Raw genomic sequence first — 18153 nt, 5'->3', positions numbered from 1 at the left:
ATTTTTCTACTGATTGTTTGGTTAAGTTTTGTCCTTTTTTTGAAGTCTGGACTTTTTGTGTCTGGTCAAAGCAACATTATTATTAGAATGTTCTACTAATTACCATTTCTTCCAGGTCTTTGTAACAGACACTTGCTTTCTTGGCTAGAAGTTGTCCTTGGATGACTTGGGACTGGAAGGAGCTATGCTGTCCTCCTGAGCAGTGCAGTATATCAGGTATCAGATGTTTCTACTTGCAATCTCCCTGGGTTCTTGAATGAGCTGGAAAACAGATGAGGTCATTTCAAGCATGCATATCACAAGCAGGAAATCCATGACAATGTTTCAGAGACTTTTCTATAATAATGTGGTTAACCAAAACCTTTTCTTTCCATGACCATGATAGGAAATGCCATCTTTACTCCTGAGTGTCTTCCAGACCTGTTGGTAATCAGCAGTTAAGGGAGACGTGCATTCACATCAATCATGCATCTGTTTTCTAATATTGAGGTCTCTTAAAAGATAAAATAAGATAATGATAATTCTCACAGTTCAGATTGAACACAAGGCAGATCTGACATAATTTCAATTTTTGAATTAACTTCTCTGTTCAATTTCATTATCAAAGTCCTTTTTTTTTTCCTTTCATGCTCAGATAATTTTTACTTTCTCTCCAGAGAAATTCTCTAATTAATAGGGGAACAAACAAGAGGCAGTATTATTTGGCCAAATAGACTTAATTTGCCATGTGATACACAGAAAAGCTGATTTTCCTTTGCTTGGCCTCATTGTCTGGAATTCTGCTCTGTTCCCTGGGTGCTGCTGGGTTCTTCTATCAGCTCAATCTATTTGACAGCTTCTTCTGTGCTGGTGGCTTCTTTGGTTTTGTTGATACAATAGTAATTGTATCTTGAAGGGTTTGTTAATAATTTTTTTCTCCTTTATGTACTTGTTTTCAAGTATGATCTGTGTATTGCTGCCATTTCCTTTACTTCTGAACACTTTTTGAGTGCTTAGGAACGGTACTTGAGATTTAAAGTGCTCCTGATTGCTCATCATGGGACCTTCATAATTTAATGCTAAACTTGGAAGGAGGTAGCATTAAGAAAGAAAAAATGTGGAAGAGGACCACATGCAAAGCTAGATATATATTAAAACTATTTTCAACTGTTTAAAGAAAAGACTGTAAAACGGTGAAACGTATGTGCAGCTTAAGAGGTGGTATTTCCTGAGATGAGAAACATCCTATGAAATTCCCATTAATTTCACTTTGTAGAAGTGATTGTATAATGAGTTCATCCCTGGATAAAAACCAGGTCAAACGTCTCTTAAAGGAGAGGTAAACCACTCCTGAACAGTGAAGGACTGCAATCGTTTTACTTGTATGCTGCAGTTCCACAATGCTGTATTATTAAATACTTTTGTAAATACAAATGTGCATAATAAAGTTGGCATTCTCTCAATTCCTGTTATATTTTAATGGTTTTTTTTCTTCTCTGTAGATAATCAGATTTGGGCCAAAATGCAGAAAACTATGCACAAACACGTTGCTGCAGACTGCTACCCGGGATCTAGATTAATGCTTTTAATTCACAAGGCAAATGCTATTATATGGAATTTTGGGATATATATGTGCATACTGTCAGTTCTCAATAAAAACAGAAATAAACTACATTTTATATAATTTCTTAATATTACTTAAATTCTACAGTACCAACTGTGTGTTCAAGATCTAAGTAAGTTGTGGCTATACTGAAGTCAGTAGAAAAAAAATATCGATGATGTAAAGATTATAACTCAGAATTTAAAAACCCAGGTTAAATATATGTTGAATCAATCTAATTTGCATTAGAAATTATGTAACTTCAGTAGAAAGCTACCTAATGAAATGGCAAGGTGTTTACCTCAGTGAAGATTTGTAATTATTGATAAGGAGTCAGTATCAGGGCATACTTCAAATTACATCATATAAGTGGTGGATTTTTTAAATAAGATCCTAAACAAATAAAATTAATATTTTTAGCGTTAAGAAAACTGTTTTTGTCTGAAACTCATCTAAATAACTTATTCTGAGTATTGTGTAAATTAATAGTGAGAATACAGAATTTGACAAAAGAAGCATTCTGTTTAAGAGCAGCTTATTTTGCACCTTTCACCTATGTGATTTTGCACAATATTAAAAAGAAATACAAATCTCTTCATATTTGGTGCTCATTCTGAAGAAAGGAGGTACTCCAGGCTTTCTGGTTATTCCAGTGCCTTAATGCATTTCAAGCTGCATAATGAAAAATTGCAGCCTCTATTACTGACCACTTTTCAAAATTGTTAAGTTACAGATTCAATTTCCAACCTGGAGAATATCCTGTTTTCATAAATTATTATAACACAGTTGAAGATGCCTATACATGTGCAAAGTCCTGTGATTTCATGCTCTGTCTCTTCTTTTTTTTTTTTTTTTTTTTTTTCCTATTCCAAATATGAAATCTTCCATTTGGTAATACCTTTGGTTTGAAGAATTATTACTCCTGCTCTTTTAAAGATGTGATAAACACAGCTTAAAAATATTTTGGTGCCACAGAATCTGTTGCAAATGAGACATCCGTAGGCACAAATTTATTTGCTATATACTTCTGAAAATCAAAACCAGCTGTGCAGATGTGTTGACTGTGCAGTGATATGCTAATAACTACTGCACAGATTTTTAGATACTCCCTAGCTAGTTTCAAGGCAAGGTTATATCAAGGCAGCCTGGAATTAATTTAAAGCTCTTCAGGCCCATCACCAATCCTTCCTTAGACCAGCCTTAGAAGCCAAGGGTTTGTGCCAAATACTCTGGATTTAGTATTATCCTTACATCAATGGAATTTGTTCATAATTTCAGCATGTGTGATGCACTGTCTGAGCTCAGTCATCTGTCAGAACAACTGCAGACAATGGACATTACACTGCCAGATGTTCTCTCACATTTTTCAGGGCAGGATTGTATTTCTGTTCACGTTGTTGTTAGTTTAGGAATAGATGCACTGAAGGTTGCACGGCAGTGCCAAAGAAAATTTGTACTATGAAAACAGGGATATGCATGACAGGAAAGCTGTTAAAATCCATGTAGCTGGCAAACAATAAAAAAACCTGGCTGATGACAACAAGACTTTTTAACATTCAACTTAATCAAACTTCTATTTTTTCCTGCATGTTAATTCTGTATTGTAGTCTTTCCTAATCAAAAACTTAATCCATTAAAAGAATGGGCTGCCACTTTTTGAAAATGGTGACCCACAAATACCAGAATTGTTGCCTAAATAGTGTCTACCTATTACAGTAAGTTTCACACTCTCATAGAACTTGAAAATTCTGAGACACTTACAAAGTGTCTCAGAAATCCTTAATGTCTCAGCAGGAATAGTAATTAATTCCTAGGATCTTTTCTCTCTCTCTCTTTTATTTATTTATTTGTTTGTTTATTTATTCATTTATTTATTTATTTAATATTAGTTAGTTTAATAGCCTCTGGCAAACTGATTTCTGTATCTGAATGTATTTCCATTTTTCAAACAGGAGCTTTTGGCAATAATAGATGTAGCAAAAATATTGTGAACATTTGATTGTGTGATCTACATATAAGTACTCAGTGTAAAATATTTATGGGATATAAATGCATAACTAAGAAGATAATATTTTGTCTGGCCATTAATTTAATATGACAATAATGTTTGTCATAAGGAAATGGGGTCCATTAGAGGCTTTATGAATTAGAAAGGCTTTATTTCTGTATCACTCTGCTTGCTATTTCCAATATCTGTGCTGACAGTTATACTTAATTCCTTCAGAGGTGGAAATTTTGAAAAATTTCATCACTAATATAATTTATATGGTGTTCACTCAGGAACTTGATCATCATTCACAGATGTCTGTCTCAAAATGTTATATATCCACTGCTAAATGTTTGATGATGCTTTGGTTTTGATTCAGGTATACTCTGTCAAAAATAATTCCAACAATATGGATCAAAATAAGAAATTAATATATTTGAATGAGTTTATGCAGCTAAATGCACATTGAAATTGATCCTTTATCCTCAAAACCTTAAAATAGCTGATATTTCTTCTTCATTCTTCATTGAAATTAAAAGCTTAACAGATTTTCATAGAACTCCAATAATTTATTTCATAATACTCCCATAAATTATTGGGATCATTGTTCAGTTATTTTTAACTACTCTGATAACACAATGTACACTGTTTAAATCATAACTTCTAGGCTAGCAAGCAATTTACAGCTCAAAAATGTATTTCTCTTGTACAATTAATCTATATTACAAAGAAACCCTTCCTCACTCAGAACAAAAATAGATTTTATGTCCCAAGAAATAACTAGCAACAATATCTATGTGAATTTCTCTCTAAATATATTTTTGTTTTACTCAAACAAGACCTTATAAATCAATATTTTCACATCAGGATATGCTGCAACAGCTCTGCTGTGTTGAACCTTGTGCCCTTTGTCTGTTCCAGGACTGGACAGAAAGAACCAGACCCTTTTCTGCAGTTCTCTTTCCACAGGGATTATTTTAGCCTGCTCTCAGCATTGCCTGGTCTCTCCAAGGCAGCTTGGGTGATCAAACAAGGATAGTGGCCCTGGAGGCCTCTCCTGAAAAGGACAAATTATGTCAGTTCAGAATAGGTACGGATTTTAAAAAATTAGAAATTTAAAATAATAAGATTTTGTATATTTCACTATTTTCATGTGTTTTAAATTGGTCAGCAGTTTAAAAAATGTTTTAAAATGCCTTAGGCAACATGAATGGCAGGCTGCTGTAGAGAAAGAAATGTCTGGTTTGCTACTGAGAACTTGCAAAAGAATAGGGAAGGAATTTGACATTATTTATAGAGTCAAGTTACTTTTCCCTATTTACAGCACTAAACAAAAAAAAATACAAAACAATAGATAGACAAGTACAAAACAATACAAAATAGATTTTTTTTTCTTTGTGAGCACTTCTGAGATTGTATTTAAATTATTCTAAAGTAGGTACATTCTAAAGCAGCTGTCATGAATTTTGGTGCTCAGTATTACCTCAGTGATGAAAATGTCATCAAATATGAGCAATGTCCTGCCTGAATGCTTACAATTAAGTAGCCTTATCACCTTATGAAAATCCCTATTAATGAAGTAAATTTATTGCCTGAATTAAATCCAAATATGGACTGTTACATTGTCAAGCAAGTAAGGCATTTCTCAAAAAAAAAAAACCCAGAACCAAACAAAACAGCCAAAATGTTCAGTTCTGAATGTATGATGACAATACACAATCTAATCTTAAGTAGTCTTATTTTTGTGAAACTGACCCATGTACAGGAAGCTGGAATGTTTGAATGAATGTCACTGTGGAATAAGGATGTTTAGGCCACTATTTAAACACAGTTTTATTTTACAGATTAAAATCCAGGTTTGTATAAATAAAATCAAAGACACAAATCACTGATTCGAGAAGTATAAGAGGCAAATAATGTGAAGACCTGTGAACCATGGTGACTTGAGACTAAATCAGCCCAACTAAATATAGCATGCCAAATTCAAGGGTCTCCTGCAACAAATGTGGTTGCCATTTCTGCCCTCCAGTACTCGTGACAGTGGATAAGAATACATTTGTTTATTTTTTATTTAGTTTTATTTTATTTATTTTAATAGGGGAAAGAAAAGCACCACTGGTTCAAGATCAGTCTTCTGTAATTCATTCACTTGATAGTAATTTTTAAGGGAGTTTTGTACTCTGTTCCAGAAGAAGGTACCCACTCTCTCTCGTGTTGGCCTAGATGACTGATCACCAAATGGGTGTTCACCATACCATACAAACACCATGCAACACAACTGTACAAATTACATTATTCTGTCTCAGGCTTTTGCCATTCTTTGTTTCTTCCAGTGTCCCACATTTAATTTAAATAGAGATATCATATAGTTCTTTCCTATACCACCCCTTCTAGGAGCAGCCTGACTTGGCTTGGCTGGTGAGCTTTATTTCATCCTTCTTTAGCCAAAACAGTACCTTCAAGTCACCTGAGCCTTATATTGACCACTTCTCTCCCCCAGTGCTAACAAATTCCCAACAACTGCTAGATAGATATGGATTTATTTTTTATTAGTATTATTTGAGAAAAACTGAGATTACTTGATAACACTTTTATATAAAAGCAACTAGTTCCTTCAGGAAGCTATACTGCATGAATCATGAAACACAGGCTAAAGAAATCAAAGCAGGGTGTTAAGAGTCCCTGTTCCTACCAGCTCAGCAGTAACAGCACCACCACAGGAGTGGCTCCATGATCTCCCTGGGATGTGTCCTTCCCCTTATCCAAGGGGATGGAGATGCAGCCTTCATTCAGTCTGTCTCTTGCTCTGGCACAACAGAGTCTTCTTTCTTCTTTTGCATTCTGCTGTGCCTAAGTAGCAGGAAACAGGCTGTCCCTGGGACTGTCACCACTCACCCCACTGGAGCCAATCTTTTACCAAAAGCCTTGATACAGCTACAGGAGTACAGGACACAGCAGCACAGCAGTTAATGCAGATTGAGAGTGGTATCCCAGGAAGGGACATGGTGGAATGTTGTTTCCTTCAGTGAATCAGCAGAAGAGGAGGCATAATGGCCTTGCCTTTTAGTTCCTGTATATTAATCTCTGCAGAGCAAAGTCTGACATCTCTCAGATGTCAGATGCTGTTTAGAACTATGCTGGAAACATAACATGGAACAAAATAGTATCATTCATTTCTCCTGAGACTGTATATGCATGGTTTAGGTTAGCTATTCTTTCACTGCTGCACTTAGTTCAAACATTTTATCAGCAGTATCATGAGCTTGAATAGGTGTTTCATCTGGGAATTTGTCCTGTTGCTTTTTAATGCCAACACACTGAAGTGCAATCAGAAATACATGACAAACCCACTGTCTTTAGCCCTGCCTACAGAGGGCTCATACTTGCTGCTCAAGGGCAAGTAGGAATATTCAGAAGGAAGTGAATTACTTCCTTCCACTGTGAGCATTTCTCCTTTCTAGGGATTATTCCTGCCTCTGACATCCTCTTATACTGCTGCCTTGGGAATACAGTAACATTTGTGCTACCTGAAGCGCTGGAGAGCAGCTGGAACTCCATTCCATGCTGTCATATTACCTGAATCAGTTTGTTCTAAAATAAATACTAATAGATGGACATCTGGTTAGTTTGGTCTTTAATGTAATTTTCTATCCATGTAATAAAGGAAAAAAGATTATTCAGGAAAATACTTGTTATTTAATAAATGTATACAACAATTCATATAGCTTCCAAAAGTTCTTTGTTTATTCAGCTTTTACCAATTTTAAATGTGAAATTTAACAGATTCTGCTTTTTTATCTCTAAAATTCTGTGTGCTAACATTACTTGCTGTGTGCATGCAGAACAATAGAGAGTCTTGGCATGGTTTAGCATTCTGTCAAAACTAACACACTTTTGCCAGAAGAGAGGAAATATCTGTCTATTGTTCTGCTGCTGTAGGTGGAGTAAATGGATCTTCAGGGAGTCCCTTATTGCTGTAGGAAGTTATTACAAAATGGCATCATAGCAGAGACTGAGGCAATATTTACTCAAAGTTTGGTGAAACATGAAAGCTGCTCAGCTCACTTAATAAAATGTTTATATATCCTGTCTCAGTACACACCAAACAATGTTGAAGAAAGGAAGTTATTTCAGATCAAATGAATTTTTTAGTAATCTGAAAGCTTAAAAATAACAGGACAGGTTAGATAATTTAAATCAGCTTCTTTAGAAATCTTTTTCCCTAGACAATATTGTAGCCCTCTCCACAGAAAACCACCCCAGTGGTAAGAGAACTGTGTCACTGGCAGTATTTAAAGGTGACAGAATACTAGCTTGACCTTTAATGTCTGTGACTTCAGCAGCTGGATACTTGTTTTAAAAAAAAGTAAATGCTTGAACATGGTATTAATGGATTCTCTTGTCTAAATGCCTTAGCTATGCAAACCTCTGGAGGAGTTCTCAGTAATTTTTAAGTCACTTTTCAGTTACAACTATAAAGCAATATTTTACATTTTTCAAAATAAGACCTCCGGTAAGCAATTAAGTTTTGTTAAGCACTTCTAGATTTTAATCTTTGAGAGCAAAAAGACCCATTTAGAAATTTAACCACATCTTAGCTGTAATTAAGAAAGATGTAGTCATATTTTTCCAATATAATTGACAATAGTGCTTCTCATTTGGCTTTATATAATTTCAGAGACTTCCTGTACCCTTTTTTTTTTTTCAAAACAGGAGTGTAAGAGGATTTCCAGGCTGATTAACAGTGGCTGTTGTTTCACTCCTACCAAACTACCTTTGTTTATTTTTTTACCCTGAGCTGCTTAAGCTCATAAGCTTTGTTAGCCTAGGCACTGCATGAAAACTTTAGGGCTGATTTGGGAAGCAGGGCACTTCACACACTGCATGCTTGTGAGGAAAGGGCAATGGCTGAAATGCAGCTTTAGAACCTTCTCCTAGTGGTTTTACAAGAGGCAGGATTGGCCCCTGTAGCCTCCAGGAGCAAGAGGACGCAGTGGTGTGTTTGCTGTCCATACAACATGGGTGTGACATACGTGCACCCTACACAGACACCCCTTTCTCCAAAGCAATGGATTTTGCCTGAGAGGGGAAAAATACAGGAAGGAGAAAACAGTATAAACCTAATACTGGTGGTTCTCCAGGACCTTTCTGAGTGCCTGTGTCCCCTGTGCACAGAGTGACAGATCAGTGGCCATCCTCACAGCTATTTCAGAGGGAGCTTTTGTGAGGTCAGCAGGGGCAGTTTGGGTCTTTTGAAATTGATTTTTAAAGAGTAACTGTAAATATACTGTAAGCACTCCTATCCGTGGTAAAGGTGGTTGTGTAACCTGAAACTGCGTAACAGTGGCTGGAACAATCGTGTTTGTTCCCATGCTGTCTTTATACCTTATGAAGAACAAAGCCGGAGTTCTCCCAAGTACAAAAAGGCGGCTCCCAGCAGGGAATCCTGTTTCACGTCAGAGCCTGAATCTTCAGGGGTTTAAGAAATGTCCGTTTCCCCAAAGCCAGTGAGATGGCTAACCTCTGACTTTTAGTAACAAAAGTAAATGAATACCAAATTCCACAAGGCGAGTTTTCCCCAAGTGATCAAATTTTTGTACTGAACACAGGGATTCTGACAGAGAGCTGCTGCAGGCCTCAGCCGGCCCTGTCAGGAAAGCCGCCAGCACCGCGGAAGCCATTCCGGACGCTCAGCACTGAGGCGCTGCCACGATTCTGGAACTTTTGAAGGGTGACAGGGGTCCAAAAACAGACCCGGGATCCCCGCGGTGCGGAGCTCAGAGCCGCCGGATCGCTGAGGTGATCGCAGCCCCTTGGAGACCGCGCATGCGCGACCGGGGCGGGGTCCGCGCTGCGTCCCGGGCTGCGGGGGCGGTGCGAGGGCCGTGCGCTCGGTCGATGACTCGAGGCTCGACTAACGCTCCCTGGCCGCTTCTAGTCCAGAGCGGTCGCTGCCAGAGCGGTTTCCCCCTCATTCGCTGCCCCGGAGCCCGCGCCGCTGTGGGGGAAGGAGGATGGTGAGGGCAGGCTGGGACGGGACGGTGCGGGACAGGGCGACCCCGCGGCCCCTTGTCCGGGTTGCAGGGAGAGCAGGGAGGGGAAGGGGTGGGCGAGACCGAGGGATCGGCGCCGTGAGTAAGCAGTTCCCGAGCCACGCGGGGCCGGGGTGGGCCTGGGCCTCGGTGCCGGGCCCCGCCGAGAGGGGCGCCCGGGGCCGTTCCTCGGGGGCTGCCCGAGGTAAGGGGAAGCCGCGCTCCCCTCGGCGGGGCCCGGCAGCGAGGCCCGGGGATGGGGACGGTGGGGCACGGCCCCTTGGGCCCGGCGTGACGCTGCAGAGAGGGGACCGTGGCTGCTGGGCCGCCCCGACACGGGCTGAGCCCCAGCGCTGAGCCCGGCGGCGGCTCGGGGGGCAGGCGGGGGCTCGGGGGGGAGGCAGCGGCCCGGGCCTGGCGGTTCTGTGCTGGGGCTTCGCATTCCTTGGGCTCGCTGCGCTCTGAGGACGGGGCTGGTGCTGCCCCTGGGGGGTGGGCGCTGGAGCTGCGGCCTGAAGAGGAATTGGAGCAGGGGAGGGTCCCTTAGTTCAAGCCTGTGAACAACCACGGGATGTGCAAGGCCCGGTAAAGAGGACGAGCGCGACTTGACTCGGGAATTCTGCCTGCTCGGTGTACTAACGGGTGGTATTTTGTTCCTTGTAGTTTCGCAACCAGTATGACAATGATGTCACGGTTTGGAGCCCACAGGTAAACTCTTTGTAACCTTGCTAACTGGCTTTTTCCAGGCTATGTGTTTTTCCTTTTCTCTTGCAGCAGTGGGGTCACAATAGTGTAGATTGCCCTCAGGCACCAGAAGCTTACTGCAGGCTGCTTCCTTCTGGTTTGGTAGGCTGTGGGCTTCTAGAAAGCCATTAGTGTACACACCATTAGCATTGCATTATTCATAACCATATAAGCCTGGTGTATGAACCTGAATGGTGCTTAGATGGGCCCTGGTACCTCAAAGGACTTAAGAGGGTTGCTTTCTGAATTTACCTGTGAGGTACAAAAAAGATGCTGTCATAGCTGGGAGTTGGACTGGGTGATCTTTAAAGGTGCCTTCCAACCCAAACCCTTGTATGATCCGTTTATATACATGATAATAAGTTGATAAGTAAAGTAGAAAAAAGATAAAACTGAGCTTAAATCTCCCCAAGGCTGCTGCTAGGTCATTCTCTTTTATTTAGTAGCAAAAATTGTAAAGGAACTATTTAGTTTACTAGTGGAAAAAACTTTCATATATGTATTTTTTCTAATTAAGAGTTTTACTGTAATCAAATTGTTCAGAATAAAATGGGATTAATAAGAGTTTGTACTGGTGCATAAGTGAGAATATGTTGATTTCTTCAGGTGTGAGGTAACAGCTTCTGTTTCTCTTTTCATGCAGTTTTCACTGCCTTGTAAGCCCCTATTTGAATGACTGTACCCAGATGGTAATCTGAAGCTTGGGATCTTAAATATTTTTGTATTAATCTTAAATATGTTTGTATTAATTCACAAAGCTTTCTGAACTGAAAGGGTCACAAATATCCCCATTGCATAAATTCAGCTCTGTAATTATAGAAGTGTCAGGCCTTGCAAGTCATTAATGAAAGTTGGTAAATATGTGTTGGATGTGTCACAGTGATTCCATACTGCTCTGGAGCAGGAAATAGACTATGAAATTCAATTTTTAATTTAGTGTATTAAATGAAACATTAGGGTATTTGAGGCATACAGTAGACCTTGTATTTCTCTAGATAAATCAAATAAAAAGCCTCTTACAAAAAACCCACAACCAAATACCCACAAACCAACCAAACAACAACCAAACAACAAAACCCAAATAAACTAACAACCCACACAAACAAGCCTAAAAACAAAAACACCAACCAAAACTGAGTAACCTAATAGGAGGTGATTTCCTGTAGATTATCCCTGGTACATTTCACTGTAACCACTACTATGCTCCACTCATGGCAGCTGGTAGGATGCAGCTGTGTGCTGCAGGTGGTAATTCCAACACTTGAACAGCAGCAGTGAAGATGCTGACAAACTGGAGTGTAGAAAATCAGCTGCTGTACCCTCAGTGGTTGTCTTGTTTTCCTGCAAATCTTCTGGCTGCCTTTGCACAACTTGTGGGCACTTAATTGTCTGAGACCTCTACTCCTCTTTCAGACTTTACTGCAGTTGACTAATAACTTGTTCAGAAGTTACTAGGGAATGGATGGTGAGACACAATTGCATAAGACTTATTTCTTCAGGAAACTCGATTAAAAGTTAAGTGTCCAGCTTCAGCTGGAAGCTCTCTTTGAATCACACTGGGTGAAATACTGATTCCTTTGAAGACAGAGACAAAAGTCTTGTGATTCTTGTAATGCCAAGGTTATTCTCCCTTTGGTTTTCCCTTTTCTTTGTGTACAATCTGATTTTTGTGGGTTAATGGTGATGCCTTTGCTGAAGATAATTCAGGAAGTTTGTTCATTGTAGGTTTAAACCAGTATGCAGTAAAGTACCTTCTTGGGTTGGGGGAAGGCCTGAAAATCAAAAAAACGTTGGAAACTAATATAGAGGATTAATTTCCAAATAACTACCTTTTATTTTATTCTGCAGGGTCGAATTCATCAAATAGAATATGCCATGGAAGCTGTGAAACAAGGCTCAGCTACTGTGGGGCTGAAGTCAAAAACACATGCTGTTTTGGTTGCTCTCAAGGTAAGTTTACAGCTGTGTTCTTAGGACAGTAAGTTTAGCAGAAACATTTAGTTTGGCACATCTGAAATTTAAATGCTGTGTAAATGGAATCCCAGTTTTCTTTTGCTGGAGATCAGACCTGTAAAGATATTCAGTATCTATGCAGAGCAGATTTTCACAAAATGGTAAAGGAAATTAGTGGAAGGTTTTATTTTTTTTCTCCCTTTTAAAGATGTGTTCCTCTTTATTTATTACTTTATTAGCTATTAAATAGCAAAACTATTAATTTCTTTTCCCAGAGCTCAAGTGTCTGTTCTTTCTTTCCTTCTGCCAGTTTCCTGGCGAAGTGGAATTAGATTTTGTCTTCTGTTGTGTGTTTATAGGTTTGTTTGTTTTTAATTGGTTCATATTCAGTCCTTGTTACAAATATTAGCAGATTTTTCCACAGTGCTTGGCAAACTGTTCAGTCTGCCACATAGCTTTCTCCTTTTATGCACAGAGAGCACAGTCTGAGCTGGCAGCTCATCAGAAAAAAATCCTGTACGTTGACAACCATATTGGTATCTCCATTGCTGGACTCACTGCTGATGCAAGACTCTTGTGGTGAGTATCTTGGTTGTTGGCACAGACACTTCTGCAACAATGAGTGAAAAGTTCAGTTGTAGATGATTGCAAATGAAATTTTATAGTCAACTAAGGGATTGGTCTTGAGTTACTGCTCTGTTGTACTATGCCAAAGACCTCAGCATGAAATTCTGTCAGATTGTGTGTTACTTGTTTGGCCTAACATTTCACTCTTTGATTTTGTTGCTGGTAAGATAGTCCTGTCTGGTTTCCTCTCTGTGATGGGGTTTCCAGGCAGTCTGAAAAAGTGCATCACTTGTTTCCCTCTAGCAGCTGCTTCTGTGTAAAAACATTTGAAAAGGTTATTAAAAGCATAAATTGCTGTATGTGTGGGTGTCACAGCTTTTTACCTGCTGGCCACGGAGTTTCATCCAGTGAGGCAAATGTACACAGGAGGAGAGGAGGAGTGTTCCTCAGATTAAGAAGGCATAGGAAGAACTTCTAGAATAAATATAAATTCCTGTAGTGTTACAAAGAAATGTTACTCTTTAACCGTGACTCTTTTCTAGATGATCCCTTTGTTGCTGGCATGAACTTCTGCCTTCTTTGTGTTTGTATGGTTGAAATACTGTAATACTGTTTTAAATGTGTGGTCAGCTTTCTAAATGACACTTATAGGTCATGATGAAGTAAAATTATGTAATGTCTTTGACCTTTTTTCTCAGTAAGCAGTGCTGAAACAAAATGTACTTACCTTATCAGACAAGTATTGAGCTCAGAAACTTACTGGGACTTTCACCTCTCTATTAAACCAATACTGTTTTCTTTACAGTAGACTGTAGACTTTACAGTAGACTGTAAAGAAAAACTAAAACCAAGACTTTTTCTTTAAATTTCTTTCTTTTTTTTTTTCTTCCTAGCAATTTCATGCGTCAAGAGTGTCTGGATTCTAGGTTTGTGTTTGATAGACCCCTTCCAGTTTCTCGCCTCGTGTCACTAATTGGAAGCAGTATCCTTTTTTTCCTTCTTTTTTGTTCATAAAATGATTTTCACATCCCACAGCTTAAAAGTCATATTAAATTGAGAAAGTTAATTCAAAGTTAATTTTTCTTTATTTCTTTATAGACAATATCCCATAACATGCACTGAACTGGTAGAGAAGCAAAACAGTGTTATGCATCATGTAACACAGCACTCGTTTTCTGTTACCCAGCCTGATGCCTCTGGTGGGGCAGGAAAGATGATTGCCCTGTTTGAAATGTGATTATTTACTGGATTGCATCTGCCCACTCAGAATTTTTTTTCTGTGGCAAATTCTGTCCCTTTATGTACTACAGCAGAGGCCTTGTATTCTATTCAGGTGCCTAGAAAAAAAATTTCAAAGGGATAAGAAATTAAATGAGGCTTTAGGTGGACTCTTTGTATTACTTGGTTGAATTCAGTTATTTGGGAAAGCATTTAGCTTAATATTTTTCTGGTGAAAAGTCGATATTCCAAATAAGTGCCAAGATCTATTTATTTGAATATAGTCTTCATTGCTGTGAAAAGATTTCCAAAGACTGTGTGGTAGTTTTGGTGCATCTCTGCTTGTCTTAAAAAATATTTTTGGCAATTAACATGGCATTTTGAGATTTCTTTTTTCCTTAGTTTACATAGAAACCCAGATACCCACGCAGCGTTATGGCAGAAGACCGTACGGCGTAGGGCTGCTCATTGCAGGTTATGATGTAAGTGAGCTGTGCCAGTTAATGCTGACCTAAAAGCAAATGTGCTCCATGCAACTTAATACAACAAATGGATGCTAAGAGGGAAAGACAGAAGGAAGTAGCAGACTCATACAAATTCTCTGAAAAGGGAAATGGTTTCCTACATGTAACCCTAAAACGTAATTTTTGTTTATATGCTTATAGCTCCTCCTACCTAGGCTTATGATGTGTATGTTTGCAAAAAGGAAAAGTAATTGTTTTAAGATGTAAAAATGAGATACTGCCAAAATAAGATCTGTTCATGTTTTAAGGGATCAAAGATGACAGTAGTTATTTTACGAGTGGTTATGGAGCTTTACAAACTACTATTTTAAACAGTTTATATAGAAAATGGGTATGGAAATGATTGCTGGCCTCTCTCTTGTTTAGCAGCAACAGTTTGCTTAATGCAGCACACACAGTATCTCTATCCTAAAGATTTCCAGTATGAGGAAGGTTGAAGTTAAACTAACATTTTGCCTGAAATGTTGCATGTCATGATTAAGTCTACAGCAGGTTTTTACTTGTGTGTAGATAAGACAGAATGTGTGAAACATCTACTGCTAGAACAGAGAAAGAAACATTTTTGGTGTTAGCTGTCCTGCCCACATAAAAACTGCATTTCAATGAGCAAAGTGTAAAGAAAGATGTATTTAATTATTTATTTTTACAGTAACTTTGAAGGAATTGTGTAAGAACAGCAGAGCAGTGTAAAATACACATCCCTGTGTACTTATGAGCTATGCAATGTTCCACAAAGAAAAACTGTTTTAAAAAATACCATGTGTTTCAGCAGCAGACTTGGTATGAATTTCTACGTTTGTTTTATTGATATTTTCCCTCATTCTAGGATATGGGTCCTCACATCTTTCAGACTTGTCCCTCTGCAAACTATTTTGATTGCAAAGCAATGTCCATTGGTGCTCGTTCACAGTCAGCACGAACTTACTTGGAGAGACATATGACTGAATTTATTGATTGTGAGTAATTAAACCCTGGCTGTGGCATTTGTGAATTATGCAGTTGTGCTACTGCTCTGTTCTTTTGAATTAGTAAAATTTGAATAAGATAAATTTGGGGAGCCAGGTTTGTCATATGGGTAAATCTGCATGACAATAAAAATTGTAAAGAAAATATTAGAAATTTTACATCTGATACCTGAATTCTTATTAAATCTAATGAAAACAGGTATTTTTTTGTTTTGTTTTTAGCCCAGGGAAAGAGCAATTCTTTTTGTATGAGAAGAGCAGGGATAATATGTCAGGGCAAGTACCTAGGTGGTGCACTTAAAATGGTGAATTTATATTAATGTGAAACTGATGTGGCAGCAATTGAATGGCTGCTTGGGCAAAAAGACTGTGTGATTGTCATTGCACTGAAGGCCAGGCAGGTGCCAAAACCAGGTGCATACATCCTCAAATGTGGGAAAGGTTGGTTTCTCAAGGTTTCTCACTTGTACCAACTCTGTGATCAGTACCAGAAGTATCTAGGGAAAGGACTTCTGGAAGTCAGGCTAGCCAAGGTGTTCTTCTAATTGTCAACAAGGTGAGGGAGGGAGAGGAACTGAGTGTCTAGAGATGCCATACATTTAATAAATGTCTTTCTGATTTCATATCAAGGTAATCTAAACGAGCTAGTTAAACATGGACTGCGTGCCCTGAGAGAGACTCTTCCTGCTGAACAGGATCTGACCACCAAGGTAAATACTTGGTTTTCTTAACAAGAACTTTTACAGCCATTTTTATTAGAAACTACCATGAAAATAAGTGTTTAAGGTATGGCTGGCTCTGAAATTTGGAAGCTGAAATTTGGAAATAGTTAAGTATCATCTTCATTTCATATGTCATTGTGTCAACAGTTTCCTTAATTATCTCAGATTTAATTTTCTTAGCAAAAATTATGATTTAACAAGAGAAGGCATCGCTTCTCTGGTTGCCTTCTTCTATTTAAAATTTTGATTGGTGTTTAAGGTGCATTACATGCAAGTAGAATCACAACTTCACATTGTAAGCACAGTCAGTAATTCACCTGGGAGTGCACAAATAGATGATTGAATATCTTCATCATCAAAAAGTTGCAGAAAGTTGTGACAATGAATTGAGAAACTCTTGAACAAGAAAATTCTAAGGATATCTATGAGATATCCATTATGTGGTGTTCAAGTTGTGGCTGGTCTGCTCCTTTTCCATGTTCAATATTTTTTTTTTATTCTTAGCCCACCTTGTGTTTTAGGACTCTAAAAATAAAAAAAAGTTAAAAGATTAAAATAAGGAGGGTTGGAATCATGTGTTATTAAAAAGAAAAAAAAATGTAAGACTATTAAATCGTTGGGTTTACTTACAATATTTTGAAACATTACAGCTTTTGTAGAGAGTAAATTTGCCTCTCTTTCCTTTTCTAGCCTAAGCTAGCAAAGAGGTAGTCTCTCACTTTTTTAAGTATAATGAGTTTGTTTATCACAGAAGGAAACTTTCATCTGTTTCACAAGCAAAAGCTGTTAAGCCTGTGAGTTATTATCAGAAAGATGCTTCTCACTTCTGTCAAAACTTTGCTTAACAGAATGTTTCCATTGGAATTGTTGGCAAAGACATGGAGTTTACCATCTATGATGATGATGATGTAGCACCATTCCTAGAAGGTCTTGAGGAAAGACCACAGAGAAAGGTATGTGTTTTAGATATAAATAAGTAGACTTTGTTGAAAGGTAAGATTTCCTGATATATGACCTATCACATTTATGTTTACAACATGTAACACTCTACTATTCTAGCAGAGTTTTAAGAATGTGATTTTAAAATCTGAAGTTATTATGTGAAAACTGCATAATCCTGGCAGCAGACTAGGATGCTTATTAAATGAATTTATGCTGATGATGGGTCTTCCAAAATCATGATCTTCCCTTACCTGTGGTCAGGTGCAGGTTTTCATTTGTTTTGCAACAGAGGAAGCTGAGGATGTTTTTCATGCCTGTCCCAAAATGCATCCTTGGTGTCCCTCTGTCCTGCTCTGTTCTCAGTTTGGCTGTCACTGCTTTGTGTGCTGTTTGCTGACATGAGCTGCAGTGATGCACTCATGATGCTTAATCCAGAGTATGCTGGCCAGAGTATTTTCTGCCTTTTTATAATTTTTTTTTTCTCTCTTTAAGCCTGTTCAACCTGTTGATGAACCTGCAGAAAAGGCAGAGGAGCCCATGGAGCACTAGTTGGTGGATGAGTTCCTCTGTGTTAACGTATGTCTCATTATACAGGAACATTTATCCATTTGCTGGTAACTTTATCCTCACCTATATGCATTTTCTGCTGATACATTCTGAGGATTACTCTTAAAAAAAAAAAAAAAAAAAAAAAGAGAGAGAAACCAAGCTACCTATCCTTAAGAGGTAGACAGGAGGTCAGGAGGTCAGAATTGGGAGTATTTTCTTTGACAGGAAGGTGTAATAATTTTCTAAATAGTACATGATCCTGTTTTTTAATGAAAAGCATATTGTCTTTAACTTGTAAGGGCAAGTGGAAATAAATCACTTTCTTGGAATCTACTGTGGCTTTCTTTTTTTAATCTGAACAAACACCT

The 18153-nt window shown here is 38.4% G+C and overlaps 1 protein-coding gene and 1 long non-coding RNA gene across 2 annotated transcripts; one reads left to right on the top strand and one right to left on the bottom strand.

Moving 5' to 3' along the window:
• Window positions 1-3983: 3983 nt before the first annotated feature.
• LOC139804821 (uncharacterized) lies at window positions 3984-9011 on the bottom strand. Its single transcript, XR_011729545.1, has 2 exons — window positions 8955-9011; window positions 3984-4626 (listed from the first exon to the last, which is right to left on the bottom strand). It is a non-coding gene; the product is annotated as an uncharacterized lncRNA (long non-coding RNA).
• Window positions 9012-9988: 977 nt separating this feature from the next.
• On the top strand, window positions 9989-18114 carry PSMA1 (proteasome 20S subunit alpha 1). Its single transcript, XM_071762470.1, has 9 exons — window positions 9989-10309; window positions 12194-12295; window positions 12774-12877; window positions 13759-13847; window positions 14495-14565; window positions 15434-15563; window positions 16203-16282; window positions 17143-17247; window positions 17729-18114. The coding sequence occupies exons 2-9, from the start codon at window positions 12221-12223 to the stop codon at window positions 17783-17785; spliced, it is 711 nt and encodes a 236-aa protein (XP_071618571.1). The 5' UTR covers window positions 9989-10309; window positions 12194-12220; the 3' UTR covers window positions 17786-18114.
• The last annotated feature ends 39 nt before the right edge of the window (window positions 18115-18153 follow it).

Source organism: Heliangelus exortis, chromosome 18 (assembly GCF_036169615.1).
Source record: "Heliangelus exortis chromosome 18, bHelExo1.hap1, whole genome shotgun sequence".
Taxonomy (NCBI): Eukaryota; Metazoa; Chordata; class Aves; order Apodiformes; family Trochilidae; genus Heliangelus; species Heliangelus exortis.
This window is presented reverse-complemented; position numbering and strand designations above follow the sequence as displayed.

Coding starts and splice junctions, on each gene's coding strand:
- PSMA1 (XM_071762470.1), top strand. CDS start 12,221: ATGGAAGCTGTGAAACAAGGCTCAGCTACTGTGGGGCTGAAGTCAAAA. Junction 15,564..16,202: donor TATGACTGAATTTATTGATT/GTGAGTAATTAA, acceptor TTTCATATCAAG/GTAATCTAAACGAGCTAGTT. Junction 17,248..17,728: donor AGGAAAGACCACAGAGAAAG/GTATGTGTTTTA, acceptor TCTCTCTTTAAG/CCTGTTCAACCTGTTGATGA.